Below are 23372 nucleotides of genomic sequence, written 5' to 3'. Positions count from 1 at the left end.
ACAGCAATTCGGCCTAACAAGGAAAGTCTCAAATTTGACCATATTTCCAAATCTTTCTTAATTTCTGTCCAGCATTTCTCATAGTTATCTTTAAATAAGTTCACATTCTTAGTAGTTAGATTGACCCCTAGATATTTCACCTTATTTGCTACCATTAATCCAGTTTCACTCTGAAACTTCTCTCTTTCTTCCACCGTTAAGTTCTTTCCCAGTACCTTTGTTTTTTGTTTATTTAACTTAAAACCTGCCACTCGACCAAAAACTTGTATTATCTCCAAAACTTTTTTCGTACTAGTGTCTGGCTCTTGCAAAGTTAAAACTAGATCATCTGCAAATGCTTTCAACTTGTATTGTTTAGCTCCGACCTGAATCCCTTTTACCAGCTGATCCCCTCTAATCATATTTAATAACACCTCCAGAACAGTTATAAAAAGTAGTGGGGATATTGGGCTCCCCTGTCGTGTCCCTTTTTCAATAGCAATTTCTTCAGTAACCACGTTATTTACAATTAGTTTTGCTTTTTGTTCAGAATAAATTGCACCTATACCATTCTCAAAACCTTGGCCTACCCCCATTCCTTTGAGATTCTTTTTCATAAAACTCCAAGAAATGTTGTCAAAGGCTTTCTCAGCATCCACAAATATTAATACTGCCTTGGTATTAATATTATTCTCAAGTAACTCCATAATGTCTATTATATTTCTCACATTATCAGATAAGTGTCTTCCCGGGAGAAAGCCAGCCTGATCTTTATGAATCTCACCCACCAAAACCCTCTTCAGTCTTTTTGCCAAAATGTCTGCAAAAATTTTGTAGTCCACATTAAGCAATGATATAGGGCGGTAGTTCTTAATCTGGTTCTTTTCAGTTTCAGATTTTGGTATAAGTGTAATATATGCTTCTTTCCACGATTCAGGTGCCTTCTTCCCCTCTAGAATTTCATTGCAGACTTCCTTAAACGGTTGAATCAGCCAATCTTTCAAAGCTTTGTAGTATCTGGAAGTCAGGCCATCTGGTCCTGGAGATTTTCCCAGTTTCATGTTTTGAATGGCTCCCTCTATTTCTTGCTCAGTTATTTTCTGGTTCAAAATCATTCTACTTTGGTCAGATATTTTTTGTAATCCATACTTTTTAAGGAATTCTTCCATCTCTTTTTCCTCCACCGGCCCTTGTGCATAAAGTTTCCTGAAATAACTCTGAAAACAGTTTCTAATCTCATTTGGCCTAAAAATGTTTTTTCCTTCAACCTCTAAGCTTGTGACCGTGTTCAACTTTTGTCTCTTCTTCAATTGCCATGCCAGAAGTTTCCCACATTTATCTGCCGATTCAAATGTCTTTTGTCTCATTTGCCTTATTTTCCATTCTATCTCCTGGTTCATCAATTCCATATACTGTCTCTGGTAATATTTTATTTCTCTTAAAATTTCATGAGACTTTGGCTTTGATCTCAATTTCTTTTCACCTTCTTTTATTTTTTCCAAAATTTTATTTTTCTTTTCATTCTGCCTCTTCTTTTTCAAGGTATTCTGCTGTCTCAGGAATCCTCTCATAACAGCTTTACTTGCGTCCCAAACTATTCTTTTTTCCACCTCTGTTTTCAGATTTATCTCAAAGTAGTCCTTAATAGATTTCTGGGCCTTTCTGTACACCTCTTCATCTCTAAATAGGGAGTCATTCATCCTCCATCTGAAGGAGCCAGCTGTTGTTGTGTTCATTTCCATCTTTACGGCGTTATGGTCGGAGCAAGTCACTCATCCTTTGTTACATGATGCGTGGGAGGGAAAGCTTCACTTCCTCTGGAGAGGGTGTGTGATCTCATTGAATCTATCTAGCAATGCAGCTCTGTGGTCCTTAACCTCTTCATGCACTAACTAGAAGTCATGTATAGTTATGCTTGACAGCAGTCTCCCGCACGAACCAGCTCCTTAGCCTCTGAGTTTCTGCCAAGGTAGCTTCATTCACAGCGTTCAGGTAGATACTTTTGAGGCTGAGAATATAATTGTTTCTTTTTGCTCCCTTGTAGATTCTCAGCAACCTTGTGATGGAGGAACTTTTACCAAGCCTTCAGACTATGGTGCTTCCTAAAATGAAAGGGAAGCGACATGATCGCAAGCGGGCATGGTTTTGTGTAAGTATTATTTTCCCTATTTCCTGAGCAGTAGGAAGTTTCTGGGTAGCGTTTTACAGGATGAATAGTTCGGAGACTTATAGCGCCTTTTGTAATAAATTCTATAGGCTGAGCAGAGGGACGCAAACAGTCGTTCAGAGTGAGACAATGCTAGTATTGAAATCACTCCTTCAAAGGTACAAACATACCCAGAGCTGCTTCTTATATTATAATGCTGAAACTTCTTTCTCTTGCAGGAAATAGATTTAAAACTGTTTGTTTCAGCTCCACTCCAGGAAGCTGAGGTACTTTTCAAAAATTCCAGTGGCTTGCAGTAGCCACCGGAGATCAAAGGATATTAAAGCAATCTCGCTAAGCTTTCTAGCTATATACAAAATACTTCAGTGAAAGCGATCTTTTTGATCCAGAGAACACGCTTACAACTGTATGGTTAATTTTCAGAGTAGTTAGCTGGCCTGCATTGATGATCAAGCTCCTTTTGTGCTTTCCCTTGTCCTAGATCCTAGAAGAAACCTACCATTTGGTCCAAAATCAGGTTTCCGAAGGCTTACGTACCCTGAAAGACGAATGCAAAGAAGTCGCCGCAGGCCTTGAAGGAACCATTCGGTCAAATATGGATGAAATTCTGACCTCCAAGAATCACTTAGCTGGGAAAATAAAAGGTTGGCGGTGTTAATTACTGGTTGCTGGGAATCACAGGTTGGGGAGAGTATTCTTGCTTTGCTTGTGGGCTTCCCCTAGTGTGTCAGGGACTGGTAGGATGTTGATGAGAACGCAGCAGGGGGAAGGGGGCTGCAGTCTGACTTGGGACAGGGGGCCCGTGATCTGTGGGGAACTGTACCGGCCAGGAGGCAGGAGTCGGAGGCAGGGGAAGCATCAGAGCTGGAGGGTGGCGCACGGGATGGGGTGGAAGAAGAGGAGGAGGCAGCAGGTCAGGCAAGCGAACGACCAGGTGCTTCTCCACACTGTCTCCCAGAACCAGGAGGGGACTGAAGAGGGGTGAGCAGAGGAAGCTTCTACTCAGGCATAGTCTCCGCCTGTATGCGCGCAGTCCGTTAGGGTGAGGTACATAAACTAGTGGAGAGGGAGCGATCCCCAGTCGCTGCAACTGCTCCGCAGAGCACAGATCTAGGAATAAATGCCTAGATGTTAGACTGGTGTGTTGGGGTATTCAGAACTTTGACATTAAAGAGTTACCGTAACTCATAGCTGTCAACTTACAGATTTGAAAATAAGGGACCAGCAGCCTTGAAAATAAGGGACCTGCAGCCTCACTTGTTCCAGGCACTCCAGTCTTCATGTCCTCCTGCAGTCTGGTCAAACTCATGCTGGTAGCTTCGAGAACACTGTCCAACCAACTTTGTAACCAGAGGTTCAACTGAATAGAATCTGAATCACATGCACCACAAGGCCTATGCAGCCTCAACTTAAGATGGCTCCCCGGCCTGGCTTTGCACTGCAAAGTTTGCAGCAGCATGTGCAACAAAATGGCATCCAGCATTCAAAACCCCCCTCAGCTTGCATTAACTAGCCACACACAAGGCATACAAGCTCCACCCTCCAGTCTTTCTTAGACTTCTTATTGGGTGAGCAACACAGCCAAGCAACACAGTTGGAGCCTCCCTCCTCCCTGGCCGGCAGGGAGAGAGGGAGAGGAGCTGCTTCCTTTGAAATTTAAGGGACATCATTTAAGGGACATCCATCAATAAGGGACAGCAGCGGGACATGGCGCTGGAATAAGGGACTGTCCCTTCAAATAAGGGACACTTGCCGGCTATGCCGTAACTCTCTGCTGTGTGCATTCCTTTGGCTGGGGAGCCCCGCCCCCCGGTGACACATGGGCATCTGGTTGGCCACTGGGGCTAGCCTCCCATGGGGGCGGGGCTAGCATCCCAGGAGGGCACTGCAAACAATGAGCATCCCAGGGGGGTGGCGCGCGATGTCACCCCCCCCCCCAGGGATGACACCCGGGGCAGTCCACACCCACCGCACCTGCTTCTTCCGCCGGTGTGGGTGGGGCCTTTGGCCTGCCCTAGAAAGCCCGTTCTAATCTTAAATAGACAGGGTTTATTTTAAAAATCAGTATTTTTCTACTCCTTTGACCACTAGAGGAAATATTAGCAAGTGAAACTTTTTCTTGGCTTGGAGAAACTGTGATAAGGAGAAATTTACCTGCTAAATTGTTACGTGTGAAGGTCACAGGAGAATAAATAGTAAAACTAGTTTGCAAACCTAAGATTTGTGCTCTGGGCAAAAGCTTCACCACAAATTTCCAATCCATGAACTGGTTAAGAATTGCTCCATCGTCATATTTTGGAGACACGGGAGTTGACAGCACGATTCAGAGGCTTATCCTCAGAAAACTGCTTGACGTAGGGTATGTTCACGTGTAAAAAATCTTTTTCCTTTGCCTTCTGGAAAGTATGTTACTCTATTGCAAGCTGTCAGGAAAGTGACACAATAAGCCTACAAGACAGGACACATATTATTATTATTATTATTATTATTATATTATTATTATTTGGGGGGGGTCCATTCAGGTGACCAGATCAATAATGGATAATGGATCTTGTGCTCACTTGCATTAATATGAACTAACTCCAAGAAAACATGTCTTTTACTTTCTGCTTATAATGTTTTCTTCCCCTTAAACTTTAGTTAGATAGTTACGAAACCCTCATCGGGTTGGCTGAATCAAAATCAGTGGTTTCTTCCTTGTATTATGGAAAGATGAAGTAGGACCATCTTTGTCCCTTTTAGTGAAAGGGCGTCCTTCTCCAGTTTTGTCCGGCATGTTGAATACACTATGCATTTCATTTCCATCGTATAATGTGTGTGAGGGCACAAACTTCACTTAGAATTCCCAGTTTGTGATGGGTGTTGCCTATGTTACTGTTGATAGTAAAAATATATTAGTGACCTCATCCTTCAGTTCTTTCCGTAACCATTAGCCATTTCCTTGTTTGGGAGATTTCAGCTGAATTGAACTGGAGTACAGTTTACATGGTGTGGTCTAGAAGTATCCTGTGTTTTCACAGCAACAATTCACCAAGGCTTAATAGGAACAGAACAGCCTCTGTATCTTGGACGTCTTGTTTTGCCTTGATTCCCTGTACTTAATAATAAACTAATCCATAGTTTTAAAGCTTGCAACTTATTTTAAATTGGGCTGGCCAGTCAGAGATAAAAGCTACATTCTTGTTCATCAAAGGGAGTTGAACAAGCCTAAATATGCCCAAGGGTTATCATAATTACAGACCTTTTCTAATTGTTAAAGCTCTGTCGAACGGATACAGTGATAGCACACTGGGCTAAGAAATCAGCAGCTCCAGACTTTCACATCGAGTAAAAGAAACATTCAGAAATTTTGATTACAGTATGAAGTTTACAAGTCGCAACTCACTTACATTGCTATTTTGCCGGTAGCCAATCAACTAGCTTGTTTTGCAAAACTACATGTATAATTTTCCTGTTATTACTCCCTTCTCTTTACATCATGACTAAGAAACTGAATCAAGAGTGTCAGCCTAGGAAAGATCTGGTAGTTATCAGACTCTTTCCTCCCCTAGTCATGTTGAACAAGGATATTGTAAAATGCTTGTGCGCATGATGTGCAATATGCTTGTTTGTGTGAGAGTCTGCATACTGCCACTTGGCGTATGTAGTAGATTTATGCATCCTTTTCTCAGAGCGCATAGGGAGGCACTGTTCCAGTCCCATGGAACAAGAGCTGCCCTTGTTGTCAGTGACTCCAGTGTCTGGATTGAGAGTCAAGAGTTACAGCTGTACTTCATAGTGCAGTCCTATTACTTTGATCCATAGAACTCAATGGGAGACACTGCTAACTAAGCCAGACACAATGTGCATATTCTCACGATGTGCAGGATATAGAAAAAGGTTTGTGTATTGATTAATCTGTCACTGATAAATGACCATATACAGTCGTGCCTTGGAAGTGGAACAGCTTAGTTCCCGAACGTTTTGGCACCTGAACGCCGCAAACCTGGAAGTGGCTGTTCCGGTTTGCAAACTATTTTTGGAAGCCGAACGTCCAATGGGGCTTCTGCGGATTCCGATTGGCTGCAGGAGCTTCCTGCAGCCAATTGGAAGCCGCGCTTTGGTTTCCGAATGTTTTGGAAGTCAAATGGACTTCTGGAATGGATTCCGTTCGACTTCCAAGGTACGACTGTGTGTGTGTGTGTGTGTGTGTGTGTGTGTGTGTCTATTAAATTTCTGTTTTACAATTTAAAATACTAATTTTACATCCTAAAGATAGTAATGACTTCCCTCCTTCTCTTTCCATGCTTCATTTTACATATCATAAATCCTTGCATATTTTCAGAAACTATACTATTCAGTATTCCATTATTACATCCATCATAACTTATTTACCCTGTTGAATTTATCTTAATGCTGCCAGCATTTTCAGCTGTACACAGTTATTTTCCATAAATTCAATAAATGTTTTCCAATCTTCTTTAAACCTATGTTCTTCTTGTTCTCTTATTCTGTATGTTAAGTCTGCGAGTTGTGCATATTCTGTTGACTTAAGTTGCCATTCTTCTTTAGTTGGTACCTCACTGATAAATGACTTTAGGTGTCCTTTGGATTTTGATAGTTTTTCTTGTCCTTGCAGCCTCTAACTCTGGCCTGCCTTAAACTTTCAGAGAGCATATCTGAGCCCATGCAGACATGTTGCGGCGAGAGCATCCAGCCCTTTCTGGCTTCCATCCTGGAGGAGCTCATGGGCCCAGTGAGCTCTGGGTTCAGCGAAGTCCGTCTTCTCTTTGAAAAAGAGGTCAACGAGATCAGCCAAAATTTCCAAGAGACAAATGACATTGCAAAGCTGAAAGAGGTATGATAGCCACGTGATGTGACCTTTGGTTCAGTCCCCACCTGTTCACCCAAAAGGTAACAGTAACCTGTCTCACAGGATTCTTTTCAGGAGGAATAGGATAAGGGAATATTTCTGTCCGTCGAGAAGCCTAATTGTCAGCGCTGCCCAAGGTCCCAGCTCACACAAGACCAACGCTGCTTCGTTCTTTAGTATAAAAGTCTTTATTGAAGTTCAGTTTCACTTCCACATGCGCAGCGTGCAACGCTACGTCTGTAACTTTAGACCGCCGAAGCTCCATCTGAATCTCCTCCCCCCTGACACCAGTTTAAGATTCTAGCCTTACTCCACCTCTTCCTCTGTTCCTTCCTTCTCTGGGTCCGCCTGCTAGTCGGGGTCTCACCCTTCCTAGACTCCTCTGACGCTGAGTCCCCTGACTCTTCCCCCTCCCTCCTTCGGGCTTTAGGACCTGGCTCCCAATCCGGGTTTTCTGCTGTCCCGCGCTCCTGCACATTTGAACTTGGCGCGCGCGCGCAGCCTCCCACTTTCCTTCTGACCGTTACACTTGTGTCACTGCTTCCTCCTTCGGGGAGGCTAGCTGGACCTGACCTTCCCTCCGTTTCCCCACTTTCCGATGGGGGCGTGGTCATCCCTGACTCATCTTCTCTCCCCGCTGGAGGAGAGGCTGGTCCTGACTCATGTGACTCTTCCCCCCCACTGCGCTCTGGTGGGGGAGCTGGTCCTGATCCTCCGCTGCTCCCTTGGGAGTCTCCGCTGGCCCCTTGCTTCTGGTGCGTCCCCCCTGGGACCCCCCTTGCCCTTACCATAGGCGCCCCCTTCTGGGAATCTTCTGATTCGCTGGAGAAGCTCATGGAATCTCTCGGGTCACTGTCATATTCCCCTACGCTCCCCTCGGATTCCTCTCCTCCGCTCTCTATTTGCTCTCTCCCCTGTGCTTCTGCTCCTGAGCCTCTGACACTAATGAACAAGGTTACAAATGCTAAGCTACATTCCATAAACCGTAATTGTCATCTGTTTGTCTGCAGCCATTATCTTCCTACTCAAAGGCTCAGAAAGAGCCAAAGTGCATAATTGTAAAGGCTGCGGCAGTATATACTGATTATTTACCTTGGAATTACAATTCTTAGATCATCTCAGGGTCATACTGTATGTGGCATTTGTCCTGTAGCTTGCCCTTGCCAGTTTACATTTACAGAAAGCAAGTAGCTAGTTGGGAGCAATAACATTAACAACAACAACAACAACAATAATAATATATTAATACCCTGCCCATCTAGCTGGGTTTCCCCAGCCACTCTGGGCAGCTCCCAACAGAATATTAAAATGCAGAAAACACCAGACATTAAAAAACTTCCCTAAACAGGGCTGCCTTCAGATGTCTTCTAAAAGTCAGATCGTTGTTTATTTCCTACTGGGAGACCGGACAAAAGCTAGAACGTTGGCAGTGGCAAAGTTTTTATCGGTGGTTGCAAGAACAAATGAGCCCTATATTCCAAACAAAGTGCTTGATTAACCTGGAGGTAGGCTGTATGAACTCTGTATTGATTTGTAATGTTTTGTGGGGTCTCTGGACCGTAATAAAGATAGTTGTAGTTTATTTCCTTGACATCTGATGGGAGGGTGTTCCACAGGGTGGGCGCCATCCCTGAGAAGGCCCTCTGCCTGGTTCCCTGTAACCGCACCCTGCAGTGAGGGAATCGTCAGAAGGCCTTTGGCGCTGGACCTCAGTGTCCGAGCTGAATGATGGGGGTGGAGATGCTCTTTCGGGTATACTGGGCCGGATTAAGATAGTGGCATCTGGGTAGAGGATCTTTCACCCTTTGCCACTGTTTTTGTCTTGGTCAGACTTGCTGTTACCATGTGCCTGCTGTTCACATTGGGAGGAAAGTTCCCGTGGTGGCAAATTTGAAGTTTAGTTTGATGCTATGAGCCCCTTATCACTCAACTACTTAGCTCATTTGCACTATCCTTATGACATCAATACAACTAACCCAATGACAACTAGGTCAATAATGGATCAGTCGCATTATTGGTTGACCTATTCTATGGGGCTGACGTCTTCAGAAGCCCAACTCTGCCTTCTCTTGGCTGCTAGGTCAGTCCTTACCACTGGATCTTCAGGGCTCCTGAGCCATCAATTCTTTGCCTGGGATACCACTCTTAGCCACTGCGTTTCACCAGCGCAAAGTAGTTGCATAAACATTACTGAAAACCTATGGATACTGTCTTCCTGACAGAACGTGAAGGACCTGACAAGCCTGCCATACGACTCTGTGAAAATGGAACCTTGCTATCTGAAAGTTGACTTCCTTCAAGAGCAACTCCAGGATCTCAAGAGCCGCTTCAAATTCTATGATATTGGCTTGGTTATTCAGATGACCCAGAACGTCATGCAGGAGGTACTGTAAAATTCACATTTATTTTGACAGTCAGCCTAGTTTTTGGTCTTAGTGCGTGCACCCCTTATTGTTGTCAGTGGCTCAACACACATTCAGATTACTGGCCAATTTCCAGTGGGGTAGTATTGATTTCTAAGGCATTAAAGGTAAAGGGACCCCGACCATCAGGTCCAGTCGTGACCGACTCTGGGGTTGCGGCGCTCATCTCGCTTTATTGTCCGAGGGAGCCAGCATACAGCTTCCGGGTCATGTGGCTAGCATGACTAAGCCGCTTCTGGCGAACCAGAGCAGCGCACGGAAACGCTGTTTACCTTCCCACCGGAGTGGTACCTATTTATCTACTTGCACTTTGACGTGCTTTCGAACTGCTAGTTGGCAGGAGCAGGGACCAAGCAACAGGAGTTCACCCCGTCACGGGAATTCGAACCGCCGACCTTCTGATCGGCAAGTCCTAGGCTCTGTGGTTTAACCCACAGGGCCACCCGTGTCCCTACATTCTAAGGCGTCAAGCACTCCCAAATGCTATCTGAAAAACGGTTCGCCCCGTCAGAGCCAAACCAGCATTCTGACCAGCCGTCTCAGAAATCCAGATCTGGAGTGTGTGCCTTCTAAGCCAAGGTCCCTAAGCTCTTAGTTCAGTTACTGGAGCAGGAAGTGAAGAATATAGAAGTCACTCGCCTGATACGAGGGAAGAAAGTCAAGCAAATGGAAACTATATCAGACCAGATTGATGCAAAGACTTCATGTTGCCTGCCCATCGCAGGAGATGATGTCACTGTTCCCTTCTGTGCCTGAAGAAGATTCACAGAGGATTCAAAATAATCACCAGGCTAGATCCCATCCCCAGACCAAAGGCTCCTGAATTAAGCCGTAGAGTCTCTGACAGAACCAAGATGATGATGTGCTGTTGCCAGAATTGCCTTGAGGTTGACGTAGGTTCACCTTGGTGACTCTCGGAATTTTGTAGGCCAATAAATATGGCATCTATTTCTCAATGTCTTTATAGCTTATGGGAAATGCTGTATATACCTTCGATCACCTGCTGAGTCTAAGCCATCATAGGGATGCGGCCAAAGTGTCAACAGCCATTGAGAAAGTCAAACTCCGTGTTCTTAAGGTATGCTGTTTATTTACTTATTCCTGTCCTCTGCAAGGGAAATCTAGGGGTGTAGTGTCTATTATAATTATATATATCACCGCATTTAGACTTGTTAGACCAGTGGTTCGCAAAAGGGTGTGGCAGGAGAGGATGGCAAGTGGGGTGGGAAGACACAAGGACGATCAAAGAGATATTTAAACATTTCAGGCTTGTTTATAATATATTTTGGGAATGAATCATCGTCTTATGTAGTTGCATTGTTTCATACTTTCAGTGCTCCCTCTTAGGAACAGCCACTGCTCATATTATAAACATGTTCATATTATAAAGTAGTTGAGTTCTATGTTACAAATCAAGCACTGCTGGGGGTTGTTTCTTTTTGTTTTCCATTGTATTTGTTAACAGTTAAAAATTTGGCATGGCACAAACCAATTTTTTATTGTGGCCCAGAGAAGAAAAAGTTTGAGAACCACCGTATTACGACGCTTGTTACCCGGAGGTCAACACCGGAGGTGTTTTAAAAACACAAAACACTAAAAAATGAACACCTCCATGCAAAAACACAGATTATTATTTATAGGTAAAGGTAAAGGTACCCCTGCCCATACGGGCCAGTCTTGACAGACTCTAGGGTTGTGCGCTCATCTCACTCTATAGGCCGGGAGCCAGCGCTGTCCGCAGACACTTCCGGGTCACGTGGCCAGCGTGACAAGCTGCATTTGGCGAGCCAGCGCAGCACACGGAACGCCGTTTACCTTCCTGCTAGTAAGAAGCGGTCCCTATTTATCTACTTGCACCCGGGGGTGCTTTCGAACTGCTAGGTTGGCAGGCGCTGGCACCGAGCGACAGGAGCGCACTCCGCCGCGGGGATTCAAACCGCCGACCTTTCGATCGGCAAGTCCTAGGCGCTGAGGCTTTAACCCACAGCGCCACCCGCGTCCCTATTATTATTTATATATATATGTGTGTGTGTGTGTGTGTGTGTGTGTGTATATATATATATATATATATATATATATAAATACACACACACACGTCCCTATTATTATTTATATATATATAAACACACACACACACACACACACACACACATATATATATATATATATATACTGTCTGTCTGTGTGTGTGTGTGTGTGTGTGTATATATATATATACACACACACACACACACACACAGAGAGAGAGAGAGAGAGAGAACAATCCCCGCAACCCCCTAGTAACGGCCTCAGGAAGATACGACAGCACACTTACAGTTTAAAAATAAATTATCATCTTGGTCTATCAGAAGCCTAGGAGAAAGGGTACATTCCTTCAATTTCTATTAATGTATAGCCTGGACATGTGTTTCCATTTCTTAGCGTTGGTAAGGAGTTGCTGTGTGAAGGGACGCTGCCAGTGAACCCCACTCCCAGTACCAGCACCCCTGCAGCTAGACCAAATGGTTAGGGGGGTTGTGAGGTCAGGGCTGTGAAGATGCAGCAGCAAAACCAGACTGGCTGTCTTGCGTGTCAAGACTCCGAGGCCTCCCCTTATGTTGAAGGATAACACCTGGACATAGTATTTTAGGTTAATGGGCAAATAAAGGTCACAACTTTATTGGTTACAGAATGTGAGTGGTATTGGCTTATTAGGCATTGGAATTGAATTGACTATACAGTCATACCTCACGTTACGTCCGCTTCATGTTACGTTCTTTCAGGTTACGTCCCGCGGTGACCTGGAAGTACCGGAAAGGGTTACTTCCGGGTTTCACCGCTTGCGCATGCGCAGAAGCAGTGAATCGCAACCCGCGCATTGCGCAGACGCGCCGCTGCAGGTTGCACTCTTTTCATGTTGCGAACGGGCCTCCGGAACGGATCCAGTTCACAACCAGAGGTACCACTGTATCTGACTCCTGCCTGCCATGCAGGTAGTCCAGTAAGAGTCAACCACCAGTAGGGCGAGCCCTGTTGATGTACATCAACTAAGAGCTCCCCCAGAGTCCCTGATGTGGTCATGGCATGGCCCTAGCCCCTAGCCAGGTTTCAGACAAGATCCACACCCCCGGGTCCCTTTAATGGAATACCCTTAAAATGGAGGGGCAGGTGAGGGTCACAACCTCCCCTCCCCAGAACCAGGTTTTACCAATGCGCTAAACCTTACAAAAGTTGTGACGATTGCTACGAGGTAGGCGAAAACCGAATGGCCAGTGCCAATTTGCCAAGTGGAAAATATCCTACCAGGCCCCCTCAACAGGCGACCAACCGAGGTCCATAGCAAGGCCAAGATGTTGAACGCATGAAAAGAGGGTGGGAGAAGGAACAAAAAGGGAGATCCTCCGGTGGCTGCTTAAATGCGCTAACCCACGCCCCTTGGCCAGCTGGATTGGCTGGCTGGGGTCCGTGACGCGACCGGGGACTCCCTGTGTGCAGAAGGCCATGTGGCCTACCTGCAACACCGCCCCACAAGGAAGTGGAGCGGCCTTGCTGGTGCGTTCACACAGTTGCAACTTCAATGCCGCCCTGCCCCTGGCCAGGTGCGCTGTAGCGACGCAAATCCACCATGCCAGGCACTCCTGTCCAATGCTAAGAAATGGAAATATCGTACTTTTCTGTCTATTAGATGCCCCCGTGTATAAGGACCCCCCCCCCATTTTGGGGGACTCAATTTTAAGAAAATGAGGGGAGATGGCCCAAAGTTGTTGAGCCTCGCCCCTCACGTAGCTGCGGAAAGGAAACACTCCCTAGATCATTTCCTGTGCGCAGTTAGGGAGTGTTTCCCTCACGCAGCGGCAGCGGCGGAAGCTGCGCGCCACTAGCCAGCGCCCCCGGATCGCTCCCTGCGCGCAGCATGTCTGTGTATTGGATGACCCCAGTTTTTTGACATGATTTTTGTGTCAAAAAACCTCGTCCAATACACAGAAAAATACGCTAAGTGTTCATAAAGGTAAAGGGACTCCTGACCATTAGGTCCAGTCGTGGCCGACTCTGGGGTTGCGACGCTCATCTCGCTTTATTGGCCGAGGGAGCCGGCGTACAGCTTTGTGGCCAGCATGACTAAGCTGTTTTTGGCGAACCAGAGCAGCGCACGGAAACGTCGTTTACCTTCCCGCTGGAGTGGTACCTATTTATCTACTTGCACTTTGACGTGCTTTCGAACTGCTAGGTTGGCAGGAGCAGGGACCGAGCAACGGGAGCTCACCCCGTCGCGGGGATTCGAACTGCCGACCTTCTGATCGGCAAGTCCTAGGCTCTGTGGTTTAACCCATAGCGCCACCCGCGTCCCTAATGTTCCTAAAGTGTTCATAGTACATATTAATAGATATTGGGGGAAGAAATATCTTCAGTGGATCTGAAGAACTCTGCAACGCCGCTCCATCATACCGGCCACTCCTGCTATCATTGGTTGTCTCATTCTGAATGTAATCATGCAACAGCTCTAGCTCGGTTGCAAAAGAAGACACAATTTCTGTTGTTTTAATAGTGTGTGATAAGTTGTGCGTCCCCTTTCCCCCCACAGTTATTAAAAGGTCCCAAAGCCCTGTCCTCCTTTGCCCCTTTCACCCTGCTGTAGCCATTTTGTAAATGTGTGAAGTTGGTGCGTATCCAATTGTTGATTGGAATGAAAGCAAAAATTAATCTGAGGTTTTCTAATCTACAAGATTAGAAACAATCTGAAGGTAGAGTAAATGTAATAAAAATTGCATCAGATGCTTCTTATTTTATTAATAACACTTATGATAAGTGAGTCATGTGTGATAGAACAAGGAGTCTTTTGAGGAGGTGTTTGTGTGTGTTCATTTCTTATACACACACAAACACATTCATTTATTTTTAACATGTGGATTTTATAGATTGTGCACATTATACTTTGCAAGAACAAAAGAAGGGACTAGGTTAAAGCAACTGTTTCCAAAGAATTCCTGGAATAGTTTGAAAAGAAACTATAGATTGCCTTTGTGCACTGATTTTGGATGGGGTTTACTTGATTTTGTGCAGAAAGCTGGGAGACGTTTGCCAGCACATTCAGATCTCGCAGCTGATTCTATTTATTTATTTTTAAATTGACAGCAATATGACTATGACAGCAGTACCGCCCGGAAAAAGATATTTCAGGATGCCTTGGTCCAAATCTCGTTGCCCACGCTTCAGCGGACATTGGCGTCAACGTGTAAGCCGGTAAGTTACAATACCTGTATTTGAATTGAAAGGAGAGGAAGGATTTGCATACTGAAGCTACTGGGCTTATCGTTGTGAATGGGCATTTAAATAATAATAATAATAATAATTTATTATTTATACCCCGCCCATCTGGCAGGGCTTCCCCAGTCACTCTGGGCGGCTTCCAAAAAAATATTAAAATACTGTAATACATCAAACATAAAAACTTCCCTAAACAGGGCTGCTTTCAGATTTCTAAAAGTCTGGTAGTTGTTGTTCTCTTTGACATCTGGTGGGAGAGCGTTCCACAGGGAGGGCGCCACTACCGAGAAGGCCCTCTGCCTGGTTCCCTGTAACTTGGCTTCTCGCAGTGAGGGAACCGCCAGAACGCCCTCGGTGCTGGACCTCAATTTCCGGGTAGAACGATGGGGGTGGAGACGCTCCTTCAGGTATACTGGACTAAGACCGTTTAGGGCTTTAAAGGTCAGCACCAACACTTTGAATTGTGCTCGGAAACGTACTGGGAGCCAATGTAGGTCTTTCAAGACCAGGGTTATATGGTCTCGGCGGCTGCTCCCAGTCACCAGTCTAGCTGCCGCGTTCTGGATTAGTTGTAGTTTCCGGGTCACCTTCAAAGGTAGCCCCATGTAGAGCGCATTGCAGTAGTCCAAGTGGGAGATAACCATAGCATGCACCACTCTGGATAGACAGTCCATGGGCAGGTAGGCTCTCAGCCTGCGTACCAGATGGAGCTGGTAAACAGCTGCCCTGGACACAGAATTCACCTGTGCCTCCATGGACAGCTGTGAGTCCAAAATGACTCCCAGGCTGCGCACCTGGTCCTTCAGGGGCACAGTTACCCCATTCAGGACCAGGGAATCCTCCACACCTGCCCGCCTCCTGTCCCCCAAAAACAGTACTTCTGTCTTGTCAGGATTCAACCTCAATCTGTTAGCCGCCATCCATCCTCCAACCGCCTCCAGACACTCACACAGGACCTTCACCACCCTCACTGGTTCTGATTTAAAAGAGAGGTAGAGCTGGGTATCATCCGCATACTGATGAACACCCAGCCCAAACCTCCTGATGATCTCTCCCAGCGGCTGCATGTAAATGTTGAAAAGCATGGGGGAGAGGACAGAATCACAGAATGGGCTTATGAAGCCTTGGTCATCCTCCTTTCTTGCTCTTGAAGCCAAAGAAATATAGTCTGACTTTAGGATGTATTTCTTAAATACGGACAGTACCCTTTCCCCTTCTTGTTATGTACAGTTTGGCATAGTAAGTCATTGCTAGTGCATTTGTGGCAATGACTTTTATTACAAAAAACAAGTGGTTGCAATCGGAAGAATGATCGGGGTGGGAAGATACTTTTGTGTTCTGGCATTGGCCAACAACAGCGTGTAGGATGGAGAGGGGCAAGTGCGCCACACCTCAAACATTATTCCTGACCACAGCCATACAAGCAAACGAGTTTCACATTTTGACAACCCTCTATATTCTGTGGCCTCAAGGGAGCTATAAACGCAGGTGGTGCTGTGCTTTAAACCACTGAGCCTCTTGGGCTTGCCGATCAGAAGGTTGGCAGTTTGAATCCCTGTGATGTGCTGAGCTCCCGTTGCTCTGTCTAGCTTCTGCCAACCTAGCAGTTTGAAAGCACGCCAGTGCAAGTAGATAAATAGGTACTACTGTGGCGGGAAGGTAAACGGCGTTTCCGTGCACTCTGGTTTCCATCACGGTGTCCCGTTGCGCCAGAAGTGGTTTAGTCCTGCTGGCCACATGACCCGGAAAGCTGTCTGTGGACAAACACCAGCTCCCTCAGCCTGAAAGCGAGATGAGTGCCGCAACCCCATAGTCGCCTTTGACTGAACTTAACCATCCAGGGGTCCTTTTTACCTTACTTTCTTTGTAGTACATATTTGGATAAAATTGCATACACCAAATATGTGGTAAACTTCTGCACATTTGACCTAAAAAGTGGATGCTAAAAATTGTGGATTTCTGAAATCTGTGGCAGCATTTGTCGGGGAGTGGGCGGGTACCGATGTGTAATGGCCTTGAAGCTACACAGAAAATACAAGAATTGCAGACAGCATCTTGTTTCACTAGGTGTGAGGACTATGAAGGGAGCGCTAGTTTTGCTCCTCTTGCACACTCAAAACATGCACAATGAAGTTCTGGCTCCTTTGCACCCCATAGTCACATCTGAGTGGACTTAACTGTCCAGGGATCCTTTCCCTTTTCCAAATTCTGTGACCAAACTACACCAACTTTGGAAGATGTAGTTGCTGTGACGTGGGGTTTGTGATTTCAGCTCTCTTGACATGATATGCTGGAGACAGTTCTGTAGTAACACTTCTTTATTAAAGCAAACAAGACTGAGAACTGAGGAGGGGAGAGCTACATTTATAGGGACAGGGAACTAGCTAGAAAGGATACATTTTGGAGGGAACAATATCAGGCAATCACATTCCTGCCTTTTGGAGGAAACCAATAAGACAGAGGATCCAAATGCAGCAGCTTAAAAGAACCAATAGTAGCTGTACCCTCTGGAACCAAAAGGCAGTTACTTTACCCTAATGCAAATACAGACAATAATAATACAGATATAAAATCCTTTGACTCAATACACAACAGTAGTGATTGATCCAAGGTTCGTTGGAGGTGGGAATCTTCACTGATCTAGACATGGATGAAGTCATATGAAAGGATAATATCATACACACATACATATGAGCCATTTTGGTCATAATGATAACCTATGGGCAACATGGAAAATTGATTCATTTGCATTTCCTGTCCTAGCATTTTCCAATCTCCTTTGCATGGAGGGGTGCATAAGATCTGATTGGGTGAAAGCAGGAGGCACAAGAAGCACATATAAAATCATAGAATTTTAGAGTTGGAAAGGGGACACTGAGGGTCATCTAGTCCAACCCCCGGCAATGCCAGAACAACTACTTGAAATAAGCTCCATTGCCCTTCTCGAAATAAGTTCTGTGAAAGGTTTTTAAAAGAGGCAGCCTGCTGCACAGCACTGCTAGCCCACAAGGTGGCTTGATAGCTCAGTCAGCAGAACATGAGACTCTTAATCTCAGGGTTGTGGGTTTGAGCCCCCCATTGGGCATGGGATTCCTGCATTGCAGGGGGTTGGACTAGATGATCCTTGGGGTCCCTTCCAACTCTACAACTCTATGATTTTTACCTTTGAACAGGTCTGGAATATACTCGGAGTCGAGAGTGGATTTCATGCTCTTTATTCAGCTCATAGTGGTGAGGAGGGATGGAAGTTCCCCCAGAATGCATTATTTATACAATGGGCCCCACGTGATTGGCTAATTCCGGGATTCTCCTGTAGCCCAATCAGGTTTCGGATTCACTTCCACCTGGAGCTGGATTGGGTGGCTCCTGTGGACCAATCAGACTGCTGCATTCTGGATCCTGTTCTTCTAGGACCAATCAGACTGCTGCATTGTGAATCCTATTGTTCTAGGACCAATCAGACTGCTGCATTCTGGATCCTATTCCACTCAGTACATAACAAGGTCTTTCCTTAGTTAGCTGCTGTTTCGCATATTCCATGCCCCCCCACAGATAATAGTCTTTTCGAAGGAGAATGTGTGGACAACGGATGTGTCTAATTTGCAGCAAGTATACAGCTTGGCGGGGGGGGGGGGCGGGAAATGCCTGTCGTTTCCCCTTGTGGAGCTATCAACTGAATTCTTTTTTAAAAAAATGTTCTTATTAGGAATTTCAACACAACAAATTATCAAAACATATCATATTCATTATTCCCCCCTCCTCCCCCCCAGACTTTCCTCAGCTCCTCTCTCTGTTTTCTCAGCACATATTATTCTCTGCATGTTATGAAATTATAAATCTCCTTACATTATCTATCTACCATGTTATCAACCAACAAATTTGGTCAGCTATCAGCTGAATTCTGCCAGTATTGGTCCTTACAGCAAAAATGGTAAGAAATAGATGCCGATGGTGTAGCTGTCTTTACAAAGGAGGCGTGAAAGTAGCCGATAAGAGAGATAGAGAGAGTAGTTATTAGTACAGACTTCTCTCCAGGCTGAGGGACGCGGGTGGCACTGTGGGTTAAACCACAGAGCCTAGGACTTGCCGATCAGAAGGTTGGCGGTTTGAATCCCTGCGACAGGGTGAGCTCCCGTTGCTCGGTCCCTGCTCCTGCCAACCTTGCAGTTCGAAAGCACGTCAAGTGCAAGTAGATAAATAGGTACCACTCGGGCAGGAAGGTAAACGGCGTTTCCGTGCGCTGCTCTGGTTCACCAGAAGCAGCTTAGTCATGCTGGCCACATGACCCAAAAAGCTGTACACCGGCTCCCTCGGCCAGTAAAGTGAGATGAGCGCCACAACCCCAGAGTTGGTCACGACTGGACCTAATGTTCAGGGGTCCCTTTACCTTTACCTTATCTCCAGGTTATGTTCTTGAGCTAGTTTAGAGATTCTGTCCATTTTGTTTGCTTTATTTGCCAAATGATAACAGCTCTTCCTTTTTCTTTCCTTTCAAACTTGAGCCAGTGCTCTGGGTTTCTTCCCTCGTTGGAAAGAACTCTGCTCCTTTGGCTTGCTCACTGTTTCCTGCAAATCCCCGCTCCCTCTGAAATTTCTTTTGGCACAGAGCTGAGTCGGGCCTCTTTCACACATACAGGAAGAACTCTGATTTTCTGCAGTCAGGACGTAGTCCTTTTTAATCCTCTTGACATTGTGTCTCACCCCACAGGAGCTCCAGAAATACGAGCAGTTCATTTTTGCCGAGCACAACAACGTGATCCAAGTCGAAAACGTCTACGAAGAGATTTTGCTGCAAACTTTGCTCGACGAAGCCCTCAAAGGTAACTTCGCTTTCTGTGACCAAACGATAATAATCCCGCGAAGTAAGAAACTGGCAGCCGCTCTCGAGATAGGAAGTTTGGCTTTATCCATTTAGTTTCTTCTTAGATGGTGGCCCTCCTTAGATGGTTACTGACTCTACGGGTTCCACCTTCCCCCCCCAAAAAAAGAAACCTCAGAGCTTTTAGAGAGTTGGATGGTCTGCCCTACTGCTGAGCAGTTCTCGCCATTATAAAGTTTATCCTAATCTTTAGCTGAAATCTTGTTTCCTGTCATTTTTACCCACTGGTTCTACTCCTGCCCTCTGGAGCAACACAGAACGACTCTGCTCCATCTTCTAAGATGTCTTCCAGACCCTTAATCTTCCCCCTAACAGGCTGAACTTTTCAGGGGGTGGGGAGACAGTCTAGGCTCCTGAAGCCATGCCTTATCACCCACCCAGCTCTCGATGCCACCAGGCCCACGTCCCTGACCTACTTCTCGCAACCACAACCAGCAGGAGCCTTTGTGTGTCCCCCCCTTTACCTTCTGCCAAGCTCTTGCCAGTCCCCTCTGCTCTCTAGAGTTAGCCAAGCTTATTCATGAATGGGATTCAAGGACAGAAACCCAGCAAATCAACAATTTATTTGGGAAGGGACAACCCCCACCTCCTGGATTTTCTAGGATTGTGTGTCATTTTCCTGCTGTCCTCTCCACCCTTACACATCCTTTGGCTGAATTTCTTTTCTCCCCGCTTTTTTGTTTTTGTTTATTTCCTGCTTAGTGATAAGAGAGGCTGCCCACTTGAAGAAACATAACCTTTATGAGGAAGTGCACTTGCCTTGTGAAAGTGTTTCCAGTCTGAGTGATCTAAAGACCCCTTCGGGATCAGCGCAAGCCAGCCCAGCTAGGAAGCCTTCCGCCAGCTTGATAGAGACATTGGCTACTGATACTCAAAGTAATGAAGTGTTCGCCCCGGAAAAAATGGCTCAGGATGGATGCCACGAGGCTAGGAAGAAAAGTGAAGAGAATTCCGGTACTCTATCTAGCATTCCTACTGGAGGAAGGGAAGAGAGGGTGGATCCACAGCTTCCCACTGTAGAAACAAGTTTGGGTGACACTGTGGAAACAAGTTTGGGTGGAAGCACAGAAAGTGAAAATAAGGTACCCGAGGAAGAGGAAAAGCTTCCGGTTCTTGGAGGTGTGGATGAAATAAGAAGATTGCTAACTGTGACTATTGAACTGCCGCCAGATCCTCTGTCTGAGAAGAAGGAACAAGTTCATGAAACTGGGCTTCTAACGCCACAGGAATCTGCAGAAACGAAGGATAAGGAAGAGGAAAGGAACGTAGAGGTATGTCAAACAGATGAGATCCATGAACCTTCTGAAGAGCATTTTCCACCCAGCACAGAAGCTGCTGATACAAACACAACAGCTATTTCTCTTCCACCCAGTGAAGAAGGAGATTATATAAACGTGACAAGAATTTCTCTTCCATCCAGTGAAGAAGGGGATTATATAAACGTGACGAGAATTTCCCTTCCACCCAGTGAGGAAGGGGACTATATAAACGTGACAAGTCTCTCTGGGGAAGGACGCTACATTACTCACCCAGATCGTTCCATGGTGTGTGAAGAACTAGGTCTTAGCCCAGGGGCAGAGTCTGAGTCAAAGATCAGTGTATGGTACACCGATGTGAAGAGTAACAGCCCTGATCACCAATCTCAAACAAAGCCAGATGCTGAAAGTGGAAAATCTGGCCAGAGGGAAGGAGACCTTTCCCCTCTTCCTCATGTCCCTATAGAAGAGAAGTCACAGGTAGAACAACATGCTGAAATTAGAAAGCATGACCAGGAAAGAGAAGCGCTTCCTTCTCTTCAGTCAGTCCCAGTGGATGACCATTTCCAAACAGGGCATTACGTTGAAGATCTAAGATCTGCCTTGCCGGAAACAGAAGTCCCCTCTCTTCATTCTGTTCTGACCGAAGTGGATTCTCTCTCCTTCCCGGGCTGCTCTGCTGAAGCACAGGAGTCCATTTTGAATATTGCAAAGTTGGCAATAGCGTCAATAAATCTGCCAGTTTCTCCAGAAACCAAAGAGACTGAAGGTAGCGATGCGGAGGTGTCAGTGAAGTTAGACTCCAAAGGCTTCAGCTCTGCTCAGGGGGAAGATTTGAAGGAAGCAAGTGTGCCTTTGCCAAGTGCAGAAGATGCAGTCGAAGGGGAAAAAGACAGAAGGGGAGATACTGGGGGCATCTGTCCTGAGCCACAGTCTGAGAAATGAACAAGGTTATCTTGGCTATCTAAAGCCCATCCTTGCAGGTTTCATGATCAGAGTACCCTTAAAATTAGAAAAGAGAGGTCTATTCAAACTCTCAAATCCTATTTGAGAGCACTCGTACATATTGAATCTCCAGCTCCTTGAGAATGCTGATAGTCTGAATCATCTTTCCTCTGCCACTTACTATTTCTTCTTCGTCGTTCGTTCCCACAACTTGGAAGCTGGCCTCCAAAGACTACTTGCTCTCACCAAAGTGGTGAAGACTTGAGTGACCTGTCAGCGACAGGACTCATTAAACATTTGAAATTGCTTTAAAACTGAGAATATATTCATTGAGGCCGATGACCCACTCAGGGGAATGAGACCTGTAGCAAGGGGTCAGTAGAACTTACAAGGACCTGATCAAATCAAGTAACCATTAAGGGAGAGTAAAAATCTGCATGAAACATGCTAAGAAGAAAACGCTGGGAAATCTCAAATGACGGGGTGAAATGATTTGCTTATGGGAGTCTTGCACAACATAGTTGTGCATGTAGTTTTGACCTTTGCTATAGCTGAATGATTGCATCTGTATTTAAAAGCTTTGGCAGATTTCCCACCCCACCCCATTTGGCAGATACTTTGACAGTGGAGTGGTCTGATTCCATTCCTCATAGTTGTGGTTGCTATATTTAAAACTGCTAGAATAGTTGGGGCAGGTTTCTCTATCCTATTCTTCTGCACCTTTTGCAGAGCACTTTATACCTTCTTTCCACAGAAAATGACAGATGTTTACAGCGACTTGTAACCCGTGTCTACAGCTAGGTGCTTTAGCCAGGGCCATTAAAAAAACCAAAAATAAACCAATTTCTGTCTCGACAATCTACGTTCTATACCAAGAAGAGCAGCATTATGCAAAATGCATATATTATGCAAAATAAGGAGATATGCATATTTGTTACGTTACATAATTTATTCCGATCCTTTTAGACATGTAAAATGTGCACCATGTCAGATCACGCCAATAAATACCTTTGCTCTTATTGGTCACAATGCTGGAAGCCAGAAGCAGACGTCTTTCTTAAATGAGCAATTGAGTAGAAAATGGCCTGCACATTTTTTCTTGTACCTCTATAAATAAAAGGTCTGGAAATTTACATTTTTAATTTTTTTTTAAAAAAAAAGTCAAGTTGAAAATCCAGGGAGGGGTTCTGGCATATCCTAGAAGCAGGGGCAGGTTACAGTTGTCTCTGAGACTCTTAGTTTTGTGGTTAAATATGCCGGTTCAGCTGTTTAAAACCAAGGTAAAAATGTACCGTATTTTTCGCTCTATAAGACGCACCAGACCACAAGATGCACCTAGTTTTTGGAGGAGGAAAACAAGGGGGGGGGAATATTCTGAATCTCAGAAGCCAGAACAGCAAGAGGGATCGCTGCGCAGTGAAAGCAGCAATCCCTCTTGCTGTTCTGGCTTCTGGGATAGCTGCGCAGCCTGCATTCGCTCTATAAGACACACACACATTTCCCCTTACTTTTTAGGAGTGAAAAAGTGAGTCTTGCAGAGCAAAAAATCCGGTAGTCTATCTGGATAACAAATAATACACCAGAACAAAGGTCCTAAATTAAGAGGTAGCACCTATAAAGCTGATTT

At 45.4% G+C, this 23372-nt stretch overlaps 1 protein-coding gene across 1 annotated transcript in view; it reads left to right on the top strand.

Annotated features, from left to right (window-relative positions):
• NIBAN1 (niban apoptosis regulator 1) overlaps nt 1-23105 on the top strand; it is a 109257-nt gene extending 86152 nt beyond the window's left edge. Inside the window, exons 7-14 of the mRNA XM_053391393.1 lie at nt 2024-2128; nt 2628-2790; nt 6796-6983; nt 9221-9382; nt 10389-10499; nt 14534-14641; nt 19374-19485; nt 20247-23105. Coding sequence (XP_053247368.1) covers nt 2024-2128; nt 2628-2790; nt 6796-6983; nt 9221-9382; nt 10389-10499; nt 14534-14641; nt 19374-19485; nt 20247-21745 — 2448 coding nt within the window. The 3' untranslated portion in view covers nt 21746-23105. The remainder of the gene's footprint in view (nt 1-2023; nt 2129-2627; nt 2791-6795; nt 6984-9220; nt 9383-10388; nt 10500-14533; nt 14642-19373; nt 19486-20246) is intronic.
• Nucleotides 23106-23372: the final 267 nt, after the last annotated feature.

The sequence above is a fragment of the Podarcis raffonei genome, chromosome 6 (genome assembly GCF_027172205.1).
Source record: "Podarcis raffonei isolate rPodRaf1 chromosome 6, rPodRaf1.pri, whole genome shotgun sequence".
NCBI classification, from domain to species: Eukaryota; Metazoa; Chordata; class Lepidosauria; order Squamata; family Lacertidae; genus Podarcis; species Podarcis raffonei.
Note: the sequence above shows the minus strand (reverse complement) of the source record. Positions and strands in the feature narration are given on the sequence as shown.